The 21,479-nt window shown below is 38.4% G+C and overlaps 2 protein-coding genes across 2 annotated transcripts; both read left to right on the top strand.

The window, feature by feature from the left end:
- Nucleotides 1-2,748: 2,748 nt before the first annotated feature.
- Nucleotides 2,749-5,915, top strand: LOC137048637 (phosphoinositide-interacting protein-like). The gene is made up of 2 exons (XM_067426818.1): nucleotides 2,749-2,816; nucleotides 5,455-5,915. The coding sequence occupies exon 2, from the start codon at nucleotides 5,523-5,525 to the stop codon at nucleotides 5,913-5,915; it is 393 nt and encodes a 130-aa protein (XP_067282919.1). The 5' UTR covers nucleotides 2,749-2,816; nucleotides 5,455-5,522.
- Nucleotides 5,916-14,410: 8,495 nt separating this feature from the next.
- LOC137050327 (uncharacterized) lies at nucleotides 14,411-19,610 on the top strand. Its single transcript, XM_067428754.1, has 3 exons — nucleotides 14,411-14,832; nucleotides 16,129-16,523; nucleotides 18,617-19,610. Exons 1-2 carry the CDS (start codon nucleotides 14,511-14,513, stop codon nucleotides 16,515-16,517), a joined length of 711 nt encoding a protein of 236 aa, XP_067284855.1. The 5' UTR covers nucleotides 14,411-14,510; the 3' UTR covers nucleotides 16,518-16,523; nucleotides 18,617-19,610.
- The last annotated feature ends 1,869 nt before the right edge of the window (nucleotides 19,611-21,479 follow it).

Below are 21,479 nucleotides of genomic sequence, written 5' to 3'. Positions count from 1 at the left end.
GGGCCCTGTCCGGATCGGATGGTGGACCTGCCTGGACATGACCAGCTCATCCTGGAGTGTCTGCTGAGCCGTGTCAAATGGTGTCTCCTCCGAATTTGCCTCACTGGCACGACATGCTCAAAACCCGTCTTCGGCGCAATAATTCCGATCTTTCATGTATTCATACTCTTGTGTAATTGACGCCCCATCCTAACTAAATCTGTCTCTTCCGTGATACCCTGAAAATTTTGAATAATCCGATCTAATATGATTTCCGACCTGTAAGGTTGCCAGAATAATAATCATACACGGTGTGTTAATAGGCCAGAGGAGAACTGGCACCCCGACTGAGTCTGGTTTCTCCCAAGGTTTATTTTTCTCCATCATGCCCCGATGGAGTTTTGGTTCCTTGCCACTGTCGCCTTTGGCTTGGCTTGCTCAGTTGGGGACACTAAAATTATGATTAAAGTTATTCAACTTATTATACAAATAAAATATATGAATTAGGTCTTATTTAATTCTATAAACTATAATACTGATCTGCCAACATTGTCGCTATATGATAAATTAAAATAAGCTGATAACATCATTGTTTTCTCCAGTACGACTGTACAGCCAAATCTAATTTTGTCGCAATATTATCCTGTTTGACACTGTGAAGCTGCTTTGACACAATCGTGATTGTAAAAGCGCTATATAAATAAAGTTGATTGATTGACTTGTTGCCTAATTTATCCCACCTGCTAACAGATGCAGTGATGAAGATAATCTGTGTTATTCACTTCACCTGTTAGTGGTCATAATGTTATACTTGATTGGTGTATATGTTCCTGTGTATTCAGTGTACATTGTCCTGTCTCGTTAATGTGTTGCAGAGTTTATTCTGTGTTAATTTATCTTAGAGTACTGAAGTACTGCTGACCCTTCATCATTGTCTTCGTGTTTGTGTTCCCTACAACTCGTGACAACCATTAAATATTTTGAATGTTCTGATGCAATATGACTTCTGATCTGTAATGCTGTCTGAACCATAATCATGCAATGTTCGTTCACTGGCCGGAGGAGAACTGCCCCCCCGACTGAGCCTGGTTTCTTTCGGGTCAGTGCAGCATTGACATTATTGTATGAGAACTAAACTGAACTGGATGACATCACTGTTTTCTCCAGATCTTCTGTATCGATATATTAACTAAATTAATAACCAATGATTTTTAGTGCAGCTGGAAGAAAGCAAAACTAGAGTCGCATTTTACATTTTGTGGAAGGAAACTGTTATTGCATACAGAGTTACACTTTTTGACTCTTTTAGAAAAGAACAAACACAACCCTAGGAATTTATTCAACCCGTTCTCACTCCTAAAGCGTCAAAATCCGATGCATGTTCAAGTGCCTTCCTCATCTCAATGAAGACGCTAAAGGTGCCCCTAGGTGTCATTTTTCGACACGCTGAGTGCTCCATTAATTTCAATGAGACCATTTATAGGCCACTTTTATATTTTGGATCTACTAACCCAACTCCTACCCTAAACCTACCCACATCTAAACAATATAAAACACATCACAGGCAAATAAATGTACAGTCACAGGTATTTATTGCAAAAAAACAACAAAAGTATAAAACTATACTGAAGAAGCTGATCGCTTTGGGGGATTTCCTTCACACAAACCATCGTTTGGCCTCAGAAAACTTTTTTTTTGTATTATTTGTACTTTTTGAATAACTTGTGGATGCAGTCATATCTGCCTGTTATATCCTGTGTTTTACATCATGTTCACACAAATGGGTAGGTTTAGGGCATGGGTTGGGGTTGGATTACATCTTAAAACTCGTCTAAATAGCATAAATAAAATAAATATCAATAAAATTATGCTTACTGATTAAATTAAGAATCACACTCCAACATGACATAATGGCAAAATCATAAACCAAAAAACTTTCATCATGACGATAACATTCACACACCACACACACATTGAGTATGTGTATGACGCCAAAGGTTTCTCATTGTAATGAATGGAGCACCCAGTGCGTCGAAAAATTATGCCTAGGGGCAGCTTTTGCATCTTCATTGTGACACGGAAGGCACTTGACCATGCTTCGGATTTTGACGCTTTGGGAGTGAGAATGGTTTGATTTATTTGATACAGTGGCTAAATTAATGAGAAATAACAGCCACCAGCACAGATCCTCAGCAAAGACCCCAAAAACCAGACAGCACACAGACCCTATGGCCAGCTTTGGCTCCATACCAGCGTGTTGAATCGAACTGGATGAATATTTGAATACTAAAGATTCAAGATTTCTCCATTCTGTCAACTGATCGAGTTTGGGTTCCTTGCCACTGTTGCCTGTGGCTTGCTTCGTTGGGGATACTTAATATTCAACAATATTACTGTTGTATGAGAACTGAACTGATCTGGGCAATGACATCATTGTTTGCAACAACAAAAAAAATGACAAAAATTAATTTAATAATTGATAATCTTTACAGTGGAACTGAATGAACACTGACTTGAACTGAAATTACACTATTTTCCTTTTTCCTGTTTATGTTATCTATTATGAAAAAAAAACTGTCAGGACTGTGCTGTGAAGAGAGAATGAGTGTGGAAATCAGAGGAGATGTGGGGTGGGGGTGGGGGGAACTCCACTTAGTGTCCATTGAAAGCACTTTAATGCGCGCACGCACACACACACACACACACACACACGCCTCTCAAGTCTTGGATCATCTCACAGCAGAGGAGTTGACAGGACTGATGCTCATCTGACAGATCAGACAAATATCAGACTCCGGATAAGACGATACTCACAAGTACACAGATTACTCTGCCAGGTAAGACCTATAATTATGTGGCTTTTTGACCATATTTATTCATAATTAAATATTATGAGTATATTAATGAACAGAACAGATATTTATAACTTCAATTTCTTTGTAAATCTTTGTACTAGACAGAAATTATGCATTTAACAGTTATCTTACTCAACACTCTTCACTTATACTATAGTGTAATATTCATTTATAATGGGCTGTTTATGTTTATGTACAGTAGCTCATCTGGGTGTGGTCCTGTATGCCCTATAACGGTTATTTTTCTCACTACAATAATACTGAGATGACCACCACCACCAACAACTATGGTGACTGTTTATTGTCATGTAGTTTATGACATTGTTGACATGTATGTTGAAATAGTCTTCTTTTTGGACTTTATTAGTAATCTTTGTCAAGGAATATCTCTATTATTACCGTCCAAATTAACTATTAAACTAAAGATTGGTACTTCATAAATGAATGATTCCTCAAATCATGTGTGCTGTTGAGGAGAGCGTGTGCTCTTACTTTAAAAACTGATCAGATGCAATATTTTCACTGCTGGACCAATCACAGGTAAAAAAAATCCCACTGTAGGAAGAACCTGAGCAAATTTACAGACTAAAAGATCACAGAGACGTGAAGTACAACCCTTTTTTTCACACCAGATAGAAAGAAACACCCTAGCAGCCTCCAACAACATACTAGAAACTGCAAAGCAACCACGCAGAATACTTTGGCAACTGTTTAACAATGCACTAAAAAACATTCATGCATAGCAAAACATCATAGGGGCAAAATTTGCAAGTCCATGCATGGAACCTAGGCCAGTAAGAGCTGTGCGTGTAAACCTCACTCCCCTGGCCTCAAGGGGCATGCTAGTAACTCACCTTAGAGGCTGCGGTTTTTAGCATCCTTGTTAGCAACACAGTTTGAGGCGCAGTTTGAATCCCGCTTGGAGTAAGTCGAGTAAGACCAGTTACATTTAGCGCTGTGTCCCGGATGGGAGTTTAGGAGGGCTGAGTGTGACAGACATAGGTCAGTAAGAGCTGTGCATGTAAACCTCACTCCCATGGCCTCAAGAGGTGCACCAGTGGCTCCGATCCTTAGCATCCTTATTAGCACACATCCGGTTTGAATCCCGCTCCAAGCAGGTCGAGTAGGACCAGTTATATTTAGTGCTGTGACCCGGATGGGATTTAGGGGGGCTGAGTGTGACAGTTACATTTGAGTTACATTTGGTGCCTAAGGGGATTGAAGTTTGGTGGTGTAAGTGTGACGTAGGACTATAAGAGGCGTGTGTGTAAACCTCACTCCTCTGGCCTCAAGATACACACTAGTTACATTTGGTGTCTAATGGGATTGAAGTTTGGGGGGGTGAGTGTGACGTAGGACTGTAAGAGCAGTGTGTGTAAACCTCACTGCCCTGGCCTCAAGAGGTGCACTAGTTACATTTGGTGTCTAATGGGATTGAAGTTTGGGGGGGTGAGTGTGACGTAGGACTATAAGAGGCGTGTGTGTAAACCTCACTCCCCTGGCCTCAAGATACACACTAGTTACATTTGGTGCCTAATGGGATTGAAGTTTAGGGGGGTAAGTGTGACGTAGGACTGTAGGAGCCGTGTGTGTAAACCTCCCTCCCTGGCCTCGAGACGCACTAGTTACATTTGGTGTCTAATGGGATTGAAGTTTGGGGGGGGGGGTGAGTGTGACGTAGGACTGTAAGAGCAGTGTGTGTAAACCTCACTGCCCTGGCCTCAAGAGAAGCACTAGTTACATTTGGTGTCTAATGGGACTGAAGTTTGGGGGGGTGAGTGTGACGTAGGACTGTAAGAGCCGTGTGTGTAAACCTCACTCCCCTGGCCTCGATACGCACTAGTTACATTTTGTGCCTAATGGGATTGAAGTTTGTGGGTGTAAGTGTGACGTAGGACTGTAAGAGCAGTGTGTGTAAACCTCACTCCCCTGGCCTCAAGAGAAGCACTAGTTTCATTTGGTTACTAATGGGATTGAAGTTTAGGGGGGGTGAGTGTGACGTAGGACTATAAGAGCTGTGTGTGTAAACCTCACTCCCCTGGCCTCAAGAGAAGCACTAGTTTTATTTGGTGTCTAATGGGATTGAAGTTTAGGGGGGTAAGTGTGACGTAGGATTGTAAGAGCCATGTGTGTAAACCTCACTCCCCTGGCCTCAAGAGGCGCACTAGTTATATTTGGTGCCTAATGGGATTGAAGTTTAGGGGGGTGAGTGTGACGTAGGACTGTAAGGGCCGTGTGTGTAAACCTCACTCCCCTGGCCTCAAGAGGTTCACTAGTTATATTTGGTGCCTAATGGGATTGAAGTTTAGGGGGGTAAGTGTGACGTAGGACTCTAAGAGCCGTGTGTGTAAACCTCACTCCCCTGGTCTCAAGAGGTGCGCTATCAACTGACATTAGAGGCTGTGATCTTTAGTGTCCTTGCTAGCACGCCTGCCTCGTATGTTGTAGACGCTGGTTCGAGTCCCTCTCAGAGCGGCTCGAGTAGGACTGGTTACACATGCATACACACTTTTAAATGACTTAGGCTCTGCAACATTAATAATAATGCCTTCATAAATGTGTTTAATTTGTGTGGTGTAATTCTGAATGCTTGAATTCATTGGTTTAATTATTTCCCCAGACTCTGCCGACCGGACATCACAGTGCTGTTCAGCAGAGGCGGCACAGGGGTGCGGGACATCTGAAGACATGCTGTCTGTCCCAGAGCACCTGCCCCTCAGGGACTGCTCCCAATCATATTCCTGTGAGCAGCTGACGCCTCGCTCCGAGCACACGATCCTCAGCCTGTCCGACAAAGAGATCCGCTGGACCCCTCTGCCCCCTCCTGGCAACTGCGAGTACTACTGGCAGGCGATCCTCCTCATTACCTCTGGGGGCAGCGTGCTGCTTTTCGGGATTGTGCTGAGTGGACTTTATTTTGCAGAGGTTTCCACCATGGCCACCAATATTTTAGGCCCCGCCCTGCTGTCTGTTGGACTTATGGTGCTGGTAGTGGGTGTGGTTTTGATGCCCATCTCAAAGGAAATGAGGCACCAGAATGCTGCGAAACGTCTCTTCTACAAGCCTCATATAAACCCATGAGAAGAACATAAGGCAAGACCAGGGGTGTCCTGGAGAGGGCCACTGTCCTGCAGAGTTTAGCTCCAATTTTCCTCAACACAGCTGCCAGGAAGTGTCCGAAATCGCCCTCTTTAACCTCATCCACTATTCCCTATAATACTCCACAAATATAGTCCACTTGAAGGAGTGAGTGAATTCGGATACTGAGAGCGCCAAAAGGGCTGCTTGTAGAAACTTAGCAAACTGGCAGCTCCGGTAGTAATGAAAAGATTTATCTTGAACTCTGTCATGGAAACTATGTTTAAACCCTAGTTTAACAATCTAATAATCAATCAAAAAGGCATTTATACCTCTTTGATGTTACGCTGTAGCCACATTGGATCAGCGGTTTGAAAAACAGATGGATGGATAATTCAGCTGCGGCGCCATCTTCTGGTCAGACGTAGGAATTAATTCAGTGCGTGCGACTCTCACAGTGCATTGTGGGTATTCTCTAATCGTTAAGTGTGCATCTGTCATACCCTCATTATTGCGGAGCATTGTGGGATTGAATGAGTGCACTTGATAACGTCCACTATCGTTTCGTACACCGCTACAAATGAGTGCTCCCCCAAATCGGTTCCTAATTATAGGGGGGCGATTTCAAACAGCCCTAGTAAGAACTTGATTAACTGGTTCAGGTGTGTTTAATTGGGGTTGGACCTCTGTAGGACAGTGGCCCTCCAGGACAGTTGGTGCGTTCAAGTCATGACGTAAAGATCGTATTTACGAGTTGAACGCACATGAACGCCACCACAAAGTTGTAAATACCAGTGGGAAGTTGGGGATTTTCTTTAAGCCCTGATCTGTACGAGTTGGGGGCGTATGGATGCAACGTCTGTAGTTGAATTTAACGGGTATTTAGCAGTGACACTGTCTGGCTTTGTCGTTTACAACAAAGTAAGCTAGCATTGTAATATAACAATTAGCCTAATATGTAACGATACCGTTTACAGTAGCTTCATAGATTAATTAAAAACTTAAAAGATTAAAACTCACCTGATGCGCATTCTTTGTTCTTCATTTTCTATAAGCAGAGTTAACAAACCTTGCTGTTTTCATGAAATTACAGTACACCGCCATCTTGCTCCGACCAAAGAGACTTGCCCTGCGTCCCAATTCACATACTATCCATCCTAAATAGTATTCGAAAATAGAATTAGTATGTCCCAAATCGTAGTATGTTGAAAAGAGTATTCCAAAGATTCCCGGATGGTTTACTATTTCCGGTCTGAATTCGAAGTATGGACCGATGGGCACTCTAACGGCTGATATTGCCCACAACCCACTGCGAGTTGGACGAGGATTCAATTAGAACTACAACCGCGGATAAAAAGCGTTAAAAACTACAAACATGACGGATGTGCGAGTCCGCCGGTTAAGTAGAGAAGTTTAGATAAAGGGTTTGAGTGACCAACTATAAGTATTTAACCTGACGAAAATATATTTATTCAGTGTAGTCCACATTATATTTCACCTGCAGCAGCATTGAGGACTTTTGTAATGACACGTTTGGGCGTTAACTTTTGAATACATCATTATATTTAAACTGCAAACACATGAGGAGAGTCTCTGCATTAAAGACCCACACATGGCAGATCAACGAGCGGCTACATTTCTCTCCCATACGGTAGGAGATTAAACTGAAGGTGTGTCTCAATGTCAAGGATGCTTCCTTGACATTGAGAAACGGCTTGAATGTGGAGGATTTGAACTGTGACGAATCTGACGATGATTGACAGGGCAGTTAAACGGTGACGGGATGCACGTAACTAAGCGACAGAGTCCGTTAAAGACGGCGAAGTAGTCCCGAAGCTTGCATACTTTTCTGCTACACACTCAAAAGTATATACCTTTTCTTCACAAAAAGAGTACATACTTTTAGGACATAGTATAAGTAGGCGACTTGGGACGCAGCATTAAACACACATGATGTCGTAAACACGACTCCTCACCTCGTAAATCGAACATCCCAGGAGGACTTGAACGCACCAAGTGGCCCAACCCTGGGCAACACAATTGTTTCTTTTAAGCACTATTCAATTTTCTTTCCATTACTTTTCTTTTTTCAGACCAGGGTTAATCTCTGTAACCAAAACTAAAACTTATAAACATTTTTGTTAATTGTAAAAAAAGAAAAAAAGAAAACTGAAATAAAATATTAGATGATCTACAGAAAAGGAATGAAAAAGAGACTCCCCTCTGTAAATAAATTTTTTTTATCATTTCTGTAATATTCTATTCTGTCATGTTTAATTCAAAGGTTTATTGCGTTTTTCACAGCTTCAAAGCAGCTTTACAGAAAATATCTCATCAAAATGAAACAAGAATTTTGAACATGGCTTTATCCAATGTTTAGATTTCTGTTCTGGAAATGTATGTAAATGAGTGCACATATAATTAGATTTGCATATTTAAACATACCATTTCAGATACAGTGTAATGCAAAACATTGTCTTGATGTGATTAATCAAGTGTAGGATGTTTGGTGATGTCCTTTTAAATAGTTTACTCTGTTCACCTGTAGTGTCTTGTCTTAATGGAGAAATCGCAGCACTCATCATTGTGGCTGTAAACGGCGTCCCGCTTCCTTAGCGGAGGTGCTGAAGATTTTGTGTAGCCTACATGTGCATTAGCTAAGCCAATGTGAAATACACAAGTAGTTTACTGGTGACGTTAGTCTCACCCTCAGACGTTTCGACCATGGACCACTGACTGAATGTCTGGTGCATTATGGGACATTAAATGGGAAACTTCACCTAAACGACTGAATTCTCCCAAGATTTCCGGGGGGGACATGTTTGTCTCTCGTTCTTTAACGGTCCGCCTGGAAACAAAGCAGTTGTGAATCCAAACCCCCTCATGGAAGAAGAACGCCATTATGTTTACAACTGTGACAATGAGCGCTTACCAGGATCAACTAAACGCTGGATTTTCAAAAGTACGTGAAGCTCACAGTAAACTTGCAGTGTTCTTGAATGAATTGCACGCCAGTCTGTTATTGTGACGACATTGACATTACATCATCACGCCCCTGTATGACGCTAAATGGAACGAACTGTGATTGGTTGCTTAATGTGTCAATCAGACGATCTCTTGGCGCTACTTGGCCAATGAAAGCTGCTACTGAAGTCAATCTGAAGGCCTTATTTACTGTTGTCTGTCTGCTGTTTGCTAAGGTAAGAATCGCTGTCAACATTGTTCATGTATTAAACAAATTGTTTGGATGACTAAATGGGCAAATCATCTTATAGACTCTATACTTGCCTGCTTTAGCTTTATATGCAATTTTACACTGAGGTAACAAAACAAAACAAAAAAGTGGAATGTGAACGTTAATTAAAAACCAGTTTGAATACTGAGCCAGATTTTTATTTATTGTGTGAGATGCATTTGTTGTCTTTTTTAAAACCTACCTAGGAATGTGCATAGCATTTTTATATTATTATAGTAATATTGTAGTTTTAGTTATAGATCTGTTTTTTAGATTTTGTCATTTAATATTTAGGCTATATTTAGGTTTAATTATTTTATTTCAGTTTCAGTCATTTTAACACAAGTTCCAAGTTTTTCATAAGATTTGTCGTAGATTACATATTAATTATGATTTTTAATAATAACTGTTCTGTATTTTAGCAGAATGGTTATCCAAATATTTGTGAGGGCTCAAAGGTAAGGTTTGATTAAAATAAAATTGAGGACTCATTAGGTATTAAATGTTTATCTCAAATTAATCCTATAATAAATGAATAAGAATCAAACACAACTCACGTCTTTTTCATAACTTCAGTTAATCCAGTACTTGATTCTTGGCAATCCTTCTGTATTCCTTAAGGGGTTTTCACCTTGCTAACATTAACACAGTATTGGGAAGGTTACTTTGGAAATGTAATCAGTTACAGATTACAAGGGAGCGCGGGGTTAGTTGTAACACACATAGTTTAACACTTTCCACACATGCCAGGATGACCAAACTGTGTGTATTTACTAGTTGTCATATCAAAATTATTTAGAGAAAAAAATGCACCAGAATTTAAAAATCTTTGGAAAATATCACTGAACATTTATTTAACCATAGAAAAAGCACATTTCTTACTTAAAGGGTTAGTTCACCCAAAAATGAAATGAATGTCATTAACTCCTCGCCCCAAAAGTCGTTCCACACCCGTAATAATTAATAATTCATTACATTTATATAGCGCTTTTCTAGACACCCAAAGCGCTTTACATATAGATGGGGGGACCTCCGTTTATCTTCACACACAGTTTAAGATATTTTATATTTAGTCCAAGAGCGTATCTAAGGCCCCGTCCACACGGAGACGCGTTTAGCTCTATAGTATACGTATACATTTTGTACCATATCAGCGTTTCGTCCACTCGGATCCGGTGTTATGAAAGCATGAATCCGGTTTTCGTGTGTACAGCGAATCCGTATATTTTCTGAAACGGTGATGTCATCACACTACGTCCGGCACGGTGAAGAGTTTAGGGATACAACTACGGGCACTGGGCATGCGCACATCAATATCGCGTCATTTAATGACCGTATCTGCATTATTATAAGGATTTTGGGTTGGGGTAGGTGTAGGCATTAATAAAACACATCTGTTAAGTAGCAAATGTATTTATTGTTATTTTATTGTGCGAGTTTGCCTCACCTCCGACCACTGCTTTACCCCTTCTAGCCACAACTCTTCTTCTCCGTTTTTAGTGTATTTCTGTGGCAGAATTACAGCGTCACACACTGGCCTGGCATGCAAACTACATCGTTTTTAGTCCGTTTTCTTTATCTGGTGTGGACGCAGATATTTCTTGATAAGGAAAAAAAAAAGATCGGATTGGGAAAGCGCTGGCTTCGTGTGGACGGGGCCTAAGTGTATGCACACTATACTGTCCATGTCCAGAAAGGGAATAAAAACATCATCAAAGTCGTCCATATGAGACATCAGTGGGTTAATTAGAGTCTCTTGAAGCATCGGAAATACATTTAGGTCCAAAAATAACAAAAACTACGACTTTATTCAGCATTGTCTTCTCTTCCACGTTCCTCAAATAAAGATTCAAACGGTTATGAATCAGCGAATTGATTCAGGATTTGGATCGCGTGTCAATCTGCTGAAATCACGTGACACTGGTGATCTGAATCATTGATTGATTCACTGATTCATAACCGTTTGAATCTTTATTTGAGGATTGAAAACAAACACGGAATAGAAGACAATGCTGAATAAAGTCGTAGTTTTTGTTATTTTTGGACCTAAATGTATTTCTGTTGCTTCAAGAGACTAATTAACCCACTGATGTCTCATATGGACGACTTTGATGATGTTTTTATTCCCTTTCTGGACATGGACAGTATAGTGTGCATACACTTGCATACGCTCTCAGACTAAATATAAAATATCTTAAACTGTGTGTGAAGATGAACGGAGTACTTACGGGTGTGGAGCGACATTAGGGGGAGGAGTTAATGACATACATTTCATTTTTGTGTGAACTAACCCTTTAAGTTTATTTTTCATCTCGGTTATATTTAAAGACAAATCTGATATTATTGTAATCTTATATCTGTTATTTAAAAGTTGAGATGGTTCTTTAATGGTAATCTAACAACAGAAGACACGAGCCGTGGTTTAAATCCTAGTTGTGCAGGTGGGGTGCGTTGTAACAATCAGCCCCTATTAGAAATATGCTAATGTCACAGGGTGTGTTGGTGTTGGTGTTGGTTCATCAAGTTTTTGAGTTTTCATGTTCACTGTCATGTGTCTTAGTTTGCTTTGTTCAGGCATGCTTTGTTTTGTCATGCACTTCCTGGTCTTGTCATGTGACTCCATGCCCTCATGTGTTCCTGCCATGTGTCTTGTGGTCATTGGTTTATAGTTATGCTGCCTTCACGTGCTATCGGATTTATCGCAAATACGAGTTTCCGAAGTAAAAATTGCACATGAATGCCCTCTGATGTCGTGTTTACCACTCGAAGGTTCGGAAATAATTTTGATACCCAAGTTCCCGAGATGGGCATGGCATAACCGTCAAAAATGCCAGATAGGAGACGAATTTCTGCTGTGGCGGGTGTTTAATTCGTTTTTGTCTTGTCTTGCCGTTAAAGTAGTACATATTTACTTAAATTGATAATCATTTAAAGCATATTGTGTATTTTAAACACATTGAAAACCGCACGTAGTTGACCATCATTCCAGAATAGTGAGCAAGCTGACAATCTAGATAGTGTAGCTATACAATAGGATCATGTAGGGCTGAAAACTATTGCCATTTTAGTCTTTAAGCAGCCGTTATTATCTACATTATGCCTTTATTGTGAATGTGATTATAAAAAATATGCTTTCATGTTGTGCTGCTAGTGTTTGCCGGTGATTCGCTGATTTTCTGGGACTGAATGACTGAAATGGTTATAGTGTTAAAATAACATTTTCCAAAGACGCACAAAAGAGTATGAACCTGGCGTCCTCCATTCTTTCCGACAACAAAGCACCTGAACACAACAAGCTCGTAATCACGACTTCTGAAGTGGGAAGTAGGAAACTTCGATAGCACGTGAAGGTCGCTGAAATCATTGTTCACACGAGTCCCTTGTCTTGTCATTAGTCCATGTGTATTTAGCCCTCATGTTTGCCATAGTCTTTGTCTGAATTTGTAACCTGCTTGTTTGTGAGTCTTTGTCTATGTCAAGTTTGGCCAATGTTTTTGTTTGTTTATTGCCAAGTCTTTGTTTAATGTTTTTGGATGTTTTGATTATATACTTTTCTTAATTCTGTTTAGAGGGTGAATAATGGCTGAGAGTAAATATTCAGAAATGATTCATCATTGTTGTTTTGAACTATGCTGTAGTAGTGACGTGTTTGTTGTCAAACTTAAAAAATATTATTTTTAATGATTTAAAAAATGCCATTATTAATTAATTGTATTTTATTGACAAAATATTTGAGTTTGCAGTTAGCTAGTTTTTTTATTAGACCAGCATTAAAGCTCTGGTCATATTACAATGAGCCCCAACAATGGGGCATGTTGTCACATTTTGCTTCCATTCTTTCGGCGTAAAGCAAGAAAAAAAGTTTACACTGTATGTCTTACTTAAAAAAAAATTGGGGGAAAAAACGCATAATTACTAGATATGAAATGAATGTGGGGGAAAATAAATACTCTGAACCCCAAATGGATTTACACGAAAAGTGTTAGCTTGTGCCACACTCTCCCCCACCCAAATATAACCTTTTCTTTTTACATCACACCATCCAGTCAGGAAGTGTGTGAGATTACAAACTAAAGCTTTAGACCTGAAAGGCTTAAGCAGACCCAGGTCTCTAGTTTGAATTAGGCCTGCTTGAGCCCAGATTTGACAGGCAAATTTTGAGGATGTACAATCTGACACTGAATCCAACATCCTGCTTAACAGAAGGATATGACTGACTCTAAATATAAACATGATATGCTTTTTACAGAGCCAAAATGGAGGTTTAGCCCACGCGACACTCTATATACTGCATATTATCACTAAATGCAATGTAGGAAGGTCATTTTCTTCAATTTTTTTCTTGTATTAATGCTCGAATGACAATAGCATAAATAACATTGCCACGGCAAGATGCATAAACACACAAGATAAAATAATACATAATTTCTACATAATTGACATACATTCACACACTTCTTACAACAAATTAAGAATAGTTACAACTTAATAATAAAAAGAATATTCAAAGAGAAAAATATCTAAAAGTTAGATGTCAAAATTTAAATCAAAACATAAGTTTCTGCGACAAGGACACAGGCAGATTTTATTAACACAGACATTGATACACTAGGAAAGCTTCTACATGGATTTTCCTTAAATATTTCCTTATAATCTTATTTTTTTAATTTATGTAATAAAGAGATTTAAGAAGTGAGTTTAATTCAAATTCAAAGTGGGGATCGGATAGAAAACCGTTTGCAAATGTTTGCTTATGAATAATAAAACAAAACAAAAAAGAATACTCCAGGAGTCTATTTTTATTATCATTATATTAAAAAAGTATTTTAAACTGAAACATTGGCAGAATGAAATACGTGAGAAGCAATTATATGATATGATTTTATGGTTTTACATTGCTTTAACTCATTAAAATAGCTAAGTTAAGGCATTTTCAACTGTTTTTATGTTTTACAAGATTCAACTAAATTTTAAGTCTGTGGCTAATTTAAGTTGAAATGACTCGACTCCGTCCAAGAGTAAAGTTTATTGCATTGTAACTGGACTCCTTGGATGAAGTGACTTTTAATAAGGTGAATGAACTCAGGTGAGATTAACAAACTCTTTTGGGGGGAACTGATCAAGAGTCAAAAGCCTAATTCATCATATAAGGACAATATGCAGTTCATATTATTTTGGAAGCATTCTTGGAAAAGGCGACTATATTCCTCCTGATCGCGATAAGGAAGGCCATTTGAATGCATCGGTTTGCAGTGACGTCACGTGGGCGTTCCGTTCACGCGCGCCAGGTGCGTCTCACCTGAGCTCTGCAGATCTTCCGCTACACCGACAGGAACGGCAGCATCCCTCTCCTCCTCCTGAAGATGAAGGAGCTGAGGTGCATCGGCAGCTGTCTGCCGTTATTCGTCATGGCGATCGTCTTCGACATCGTCGGCGTGATCCTGCTGTTCGTCGGCATCTTCGGCGACGTGCGGCGGAACGGCGTGTTTTACGGGGATTTTCTCATCCACACCGGCGCGCTGCTTTTGTTCGCCAGCCTGGCCTGGTGGCTCATGTGGTACGTGGGGAACATCAGGGTGGAGGAAGAAAGCCTGACGCACAGACCGAGCGCCGCGCGCAGCGTCAAAGCGCTCGCGAGGAAACTCACGGAGAGACTCTCCAAAACACACCTGAAGGACAACACCGGTGAGAAGCGCGTTATGCTTTCACAACAACCCACATAAACACCCTATAATGAAGCATTGTGACCTTTTGTAATCTCATATAACAACTCAAAAATATAGTACAGCAAAAAGCATTTATTTTATTTTTCTTTTTAAAAGGCTTCTGTTAAACCTAAAGTTACGGGGCACATAAAGGGACATGTTGATAGTGCAAATAAACAAAACAAAAATTGGGTGGGAAGAAAAAGTAGACTATATAAATGCATACAGGAAGTTTATTTTCGCCACAGCGAATTCGGACTTTTTCCTCAGAAATGCGTGATATAAACTTGCAATTGTGAGTTATAAAGCCAGAAAGAATTGCGTGATATAAACTCACACATATAAGAAATTCCCCCTCTTTTCCTCTTCGGGGGGAAAAAAGTTAGATTTTCGAGATAAAAAGTTGCGTTATCTTTCAAATTGTTTTATTCCGTGTTGGAAACAAGCTTCCCTAATATGATTATTGAGATGGATACATTAAGATGTGGGAATATAAAAGCTAATACGAACTACTTTACTAGCTATTTTTTTCTGTCCCCGTCAATACGTATAAAGAACCATTGAAGAAAATGTTTACCACCTTAAAGTGCATGCATTAGTATTTTTTGTGCTTTATTTTATTTTGATTTTTTTTTTTAAATTACATTTAGGATTAAATACTAAATTAAATAATACACTTTTAAAATAAAGGTTCTTTTTTTTGCCATGAAGAAACTTTAACACATTCATTGATTTTTTTTTTTTTTTTTTTTTTTTTTTTTTTTTTTTGTAGTAGTAGTAGTAGTAGTATAAAAAGGCTGTTTAAATTTTTAAAATGTTCTTTCTACCAAGCAAAAAAGGTTATTTTAAGAACTGGGGCTAGTTGCATAAACTTAGCCACTATGTTAAGACTGTGTCTTAAACACTAATTTGTCCAACTACACTCTAAAAAATGCTGGGTTGTTTTAACCCAATGTTGGGTCAAATATGGACTAAAGCAGCAATCGTAAAAAATTTAACCCAGCGATTGGGTTGTTTTAATCCTGTGGTTGGGTTAAATATTTGCTTAAGACAACCCAATCGCTGGGTTAAAACAACCCAACTGCTGGGTTAGTCCATATTTGACCCAACATTGGGTTGTTTTTTACTCAGAATTTTTTAGAGTGTAGCAATTAGTCAAAATGTAATCAGTCTTACTTTTTTAATTCAAATTGAACCGATCTACCATTTTATGTAACTGTATATCCTCTTGTGTATTTATATATTGAAGCTAACCATCTGCCTTTGTTTTGCACAGGTCTGAAAACAGGAAGCAGTTCTTCCACCATTCGAAACGTGACATGGGGCAAATCCACCTATTTCCCAGGACAGAAGGATCTTGAATCGGATATGATCAAATGTGAGAAGCTGCCCAAAGAAAAGTCAGATGATGATCAGTTCATGTGCTACCAGAACCAAGGGTACGAGGACGAGGAGTCGGGTGGGACAGAAGGAAGCAAAACCACAGAGGGTTCTGAATCGGATGTGAGCAAATCCAATGAAGCATCTCAGGAGGAAAAGCCAAACGAGGACCAGTTCACCTGTTACCAGAATGAAGGGTATGAGAATTCAGAATCAGACGTGAGCAAAGGTGGTGGAAAGGCCGACGATCAGACTGAGTCACAGAGCATCGATGATCTGCTGTGAAAACAGGTGAGCAAAAATCAACTGCCTGCATAAAGACACTTAAATGTTAAATTCAACAAAATAAACTCCCTTGGGACATGAACTATGCACAGTTTCATGCTGTGCTCATGACATTTTCATAAATAAACATCCGTGTCTTGTTTTAGCTGGTGTGTAATTGTTTACCAAGTTGATCTGCAAATATTTCTTGTATTTAGATATATTATTTCTATACTCTTGCATGCATGTATCTTTATTAGTGCTGTAAAATCGATTAATCGCGACTAACTTAAAAGTTTTTGCTTATATAATATTAACTATGTGCGTGTCTGTGTGTGTCTATATACAGTATAGGCCTATATACTAGTTCTGTCAAATTAATTAATCGCATATAACATAGGTATATATATATTCTATAAACAAACTTTTAGATGCGATTAATCGATTTGACAGCACTAACACACACTTAGACACATATATAATCGATTAATCATATCACATATAACACAAACGTTTTTGTTTATATGTGTGTGTACATAAACGTGTTTGTGTGTGTGTATGCTATATATACATACACACATTATATAAACACAAACTTTTATGTTAAATGTGATTAATCGTGATTAATCGATTTGAATGTACTAACATACACACACAAACATACATATAGAGTAAATGTATGTATTGCGATTAATCGGTTTATCAATAAAGGTTTTAGTTTATATAATTGTGTGTGTGTGTGTGTGTGTGTGTGTGTGTGTGTGTGTGTGTGTGTGTGTGTGTGTGTGTGTGTGTGTGTGTGTGTGTGTGTGTGTGTGTATAAACACAAACTTTTATGTTAGCTGCGATTAATCGATTTAACAGCACTAATCTTTATTCATCCATTCTGGTTTTTGTTCATATGTGTGTGTACATAAACGTACGTGTGTGTGTGTGTGTGTGTGTGTGTGTGTATGTGTGTGTATGCTTTATATACATAAACACATTATATAAACACAAACTTTTATGTTAATGTGATTAATCGATTTGAATGTACTAACATACACAGACAAACATACATATAGAGTAAATGTATGTATTGAGATTAATCGGTTATCGATAAAGGTTTTTGTGTATATAATTGTGTGTGTGTGTGTGTGTGTGTGTGTGTGTGTGTGTGTGTGTGTGTGTGTGTGTGAACACAAACTTTTATGTTAGCTGCGATTAATTGCGATTAATCGATTTAACAACACTAATCTTTACTCATCCATTCTGGTTTTTGTTTATATGTGTGTGTACATAAACGTGTGTGTGTGTGTGTGTGTGTGTGTGTGTGTGTGTGTGTGTGTGTGTGTGTGTGTATGTATATACATATACACATAATATAAACACAAACTTATGTTAAATATGATTATTCGATTTGAATGTACTAACATACACAGGCAAACATACATATAGAGTAAATGAATGTATTGCGATTAATCAGTTTATCAATAAAGGTTTTTGCTTGTGTGTGTGTGTGTGTGTGTGTGTGTATAAACACAAACTTTTATGTTAGCTGCGATTAATTGCGATTAATCGATTTAACAGCACTAATCTTTATTCAGCCATTCTGATGTTTGTTTATATGTGTGTGTACATAAACGTGTGTGTGTGTGTGTGTATACTGTATATACATACACACATTATATAAACACAAACTTTTATGTTAAATATGATTAATCGATTTGAATGTACTAACATACACAGACAAACATACATATAGAGTAAATGAATGTATTGTGATTAATCGGTTTATCGATAAAGGTTTTTGTTTATATAATTGTGTGTGTGTGTGTGTGTGTGTGTGTGTGCGCGTGTGTGTGTGTGTGTGTGTGTGTGTGTGTGTAAACACAAACTTTTATGTTAGCTGCGATTAATTGCAATTAATCGATTTAACAGCACTAATCTTTATTCATCCATTCTGTTTATTGTTAATATTGTGATCATAATTTTAACCCCAATCGAGATGTATTAATTGAAGCAAACTAATTCACGCAAGCATAATTTTAAACACGATTTACATGGAAAATTGTTCTACCAATGAATGAGGCCTGATATAATTTCACTCGAAAATGTAAGAACTTGTTCTTTTTTTCCAGGTCCTGAAACAATGCCTGAATTAGCCAAGAACCTTCAATAGTTTTGCCAAGCATTTGCCATCCGCAGTACGTTTAGAGATACTGCGTAGATTTCAAACGGAGGTCTGGAGTGTAGTAAAACTGCTTTAATATAGTCAAACACAACTGTCTGTTGTGTTTATGTGGAGTGGTCAATTGATAGGTCAACTTTTACTGATGTTTGGAAAGCAGTGTGGCTTATATAATGTAATTTAGTCGGGATACCAAACTGGTGAAATGAAGTGAACTGTTACTTTGCACAATTTTACTTTAATTTAATAAGGCGTTGGCAAATTACCTTCAGATGCTGGAGGTAACACTAACCAAAATGGCCAAATACTGTATTTATTGTTTAATATACCAGTCTATCGCTATTTCAGTGTGTCGTTGTGTCCACTTGTGTCGTGTTTCTGTTATTGTTGGGTTTGTTTGTTTTTTGGCGACGTTTTGAAGAGAAACTCAGGTACAGTCCTTGTTTTTGCACATTCTCATTTGTAAATTCATGCATGACCTCACGCATTGTAAGAAGCCATTTCCCTTTCAAAGCGGCAGCTGGGCGTTCATGCAAACTGCTCCACAGAGTCATTTTACTTGTCAGTGATCAAACCAGTCCGACAACAAACACTGATTCAGCCTGAAATTGCAATACTTTAGTTTATTGGACAGAGCTTTAGTGGAAATGGGTCAAATATGCATGTTATTTTATTGATAAATATTGTGGCATAAAACTATATGAAGAATTATATATTGCGAGATGATGTGTAACATAACTATATTTTAATATATAGATTATATTTTTAGTTGTGAGGCATGCATGTGTGTATGTAAATTGACATGCCAAACGCATCCTGAATGTAAACACTCCTGCTTTCACTGTATATTGTACTAATGTGATATGAAATGCATGTAGAGTTAAATCTGCCTTTGGATAAAGTTTGTATAAACAGTATAAACACTATCAAATTAAACCATGTTTCACCCGTAATGACTGTGTCTGTTTTTAGATAATTAGCAGGATTTGTCAGATGAACTCATAATCTTAAGTATTAAGGTTAATGTCAAATTAAATGATAACTTATATCGTGTGCCTTGCAGGAATGTGCAATTTCTTTGTGATTGCATAACTCTGACATGTTACTACTTGTACTTACAATAGTAATAAAAAACCAAACCCTAACCGTAACTATAATAAGTACATGTATTTATTACCCCTTATCTAAGTACAATGTAACTACGTCACCTTAAAATAACTACTTAAACTCCAGGACCATTTTATTGGGATTTCCGCCTCGATTTGGCCGACCCAAATTGAAAAGCCTCCCATACACACATACAGTGGTCTAAGTTCAAAATGTTGGTGTCATTTTACAGGAAACCCTTTGAAGTTACATAAAACACTGCTAAAAGTGATAAACATGTAAGTATATGTTGTCTAAACTGTTATAATCCCCCAAAAAAGTAGGCGCTTTTTGATTATTATTATTATTTTTATAAATTAATTGTTGAAAGTGTGTAACTCAGGCCCTGTGTGCTCTAGGACCCTGCAGACAGTTTGGGCTGTTTCCACTGTCCCAAACATATAACAGCTTAGACAACACATACTTACATGTTTATCACTTTTAGCAGTGTTTTATGTAACTTTAAAGGGTTTCCTGTAAAATGGCAAACATTTTGAACCTAGACCACTGTATGTGTGTATGGTTTTCAATTCACAGGCGGAAATGGCACCAGAGTAATTTAGTGTAAATACATTACTTTGTGTAAAACAAATGCCAAAGTGATGCCTATCTCCAGAAAGTAGAGACTCTAAGCTTTCAAATGATACCCCATTTGACATCATAGCTCCTCCACAGACATTTAAAATGGAAAGTAAATACATGACGATGTCATTCCCGACCCTGTACTCATGGGTTAAAAACAACCCAATGTAGGACAGAACACATGTTGGGTTATTTGTACCCAGAAAATTGGGTTTTTTATTTAACCCAGCACAATGGGTTGATTAATTTTTACTATATTTTTTTTTTATGTTTACCCTTTTTATTAACTTCATACATGAATTAATGTTTGTGGATTAACTTAAATCCTCTAAGCTTTCTTAAAATATTCCACAAAACCACTGGCTCGCATGATAATTCCTTTTCTTCTATCATATTTTACAGTATAGCAATATTTTATATATCATTTAATACATATTACCTGCATTTAAGCTCGTTTAACAAGTATTAGAAGTAAAAATTAAACATTTAAAAGTAATTCAAGTGTAATCGACCAGTCGCAATCTGAGCTACGCGAAAACTACCCAAACACTGGGTTGTTACGTCTGACCCAGGATCTGAGTTACACAAAAACTACCCAAACACTGGGTTGTTACGTCTGACCCAGGATCTGAGTTACACAAAAACTACCCAAACACTGGGTTGTTACGTCTGACCCAGGATCTGAGTTACACAAAAACTACCCAAACACTGGGTTGTTACGTCTGACCCAGGATCTGAGTTACACAAAAACTACCCAAACACTGGGTTGTCACGTCTGACCCAGGATCTGAGTTACACAAAAACTACCCAAACACTGGGTTGTCACGTCTGACCCAGGATCTGAGTTACACAAAAACTACCCAAACACTGGGTTGTCACGTCTGACCCAGGATCTTAGTTACACAAAAACTACCCAAACACTGGGTTGTTACGTCTGACCCAGGATCTGAGTTACACAAAAACTACCCAAACACTGGGTTGTCACGTCTGACCCAGGATCTGAGTTACACAAAAACTACCCAAACACTGGGTTGTCACGTCTGACCCAGGATCTGAGTTACACAAAAACTACCCAAACACTGGGT

Source organism: Pseudorasbora parva, chromosome 2 (assembly GCF_024679245.1).
Source record: "Pseudorasbora parva isolate DD20220531a chromosome 2, ASM2467924v1, whole genome shotgun sequence".
Taxonomy (NCBI): domain Eukaryota; kingdom Metazoa; phylum Chordata; class Actinopteri; order Cypriniformes; family Gobionidae; genus Pseudorasbora; species Pseudorasbora parva.
The sequence above is the reverse complement of the archived record's forward strand: the minus strand, read 5'-3'. Positions and strand labels throughout refer to the sequence as shown.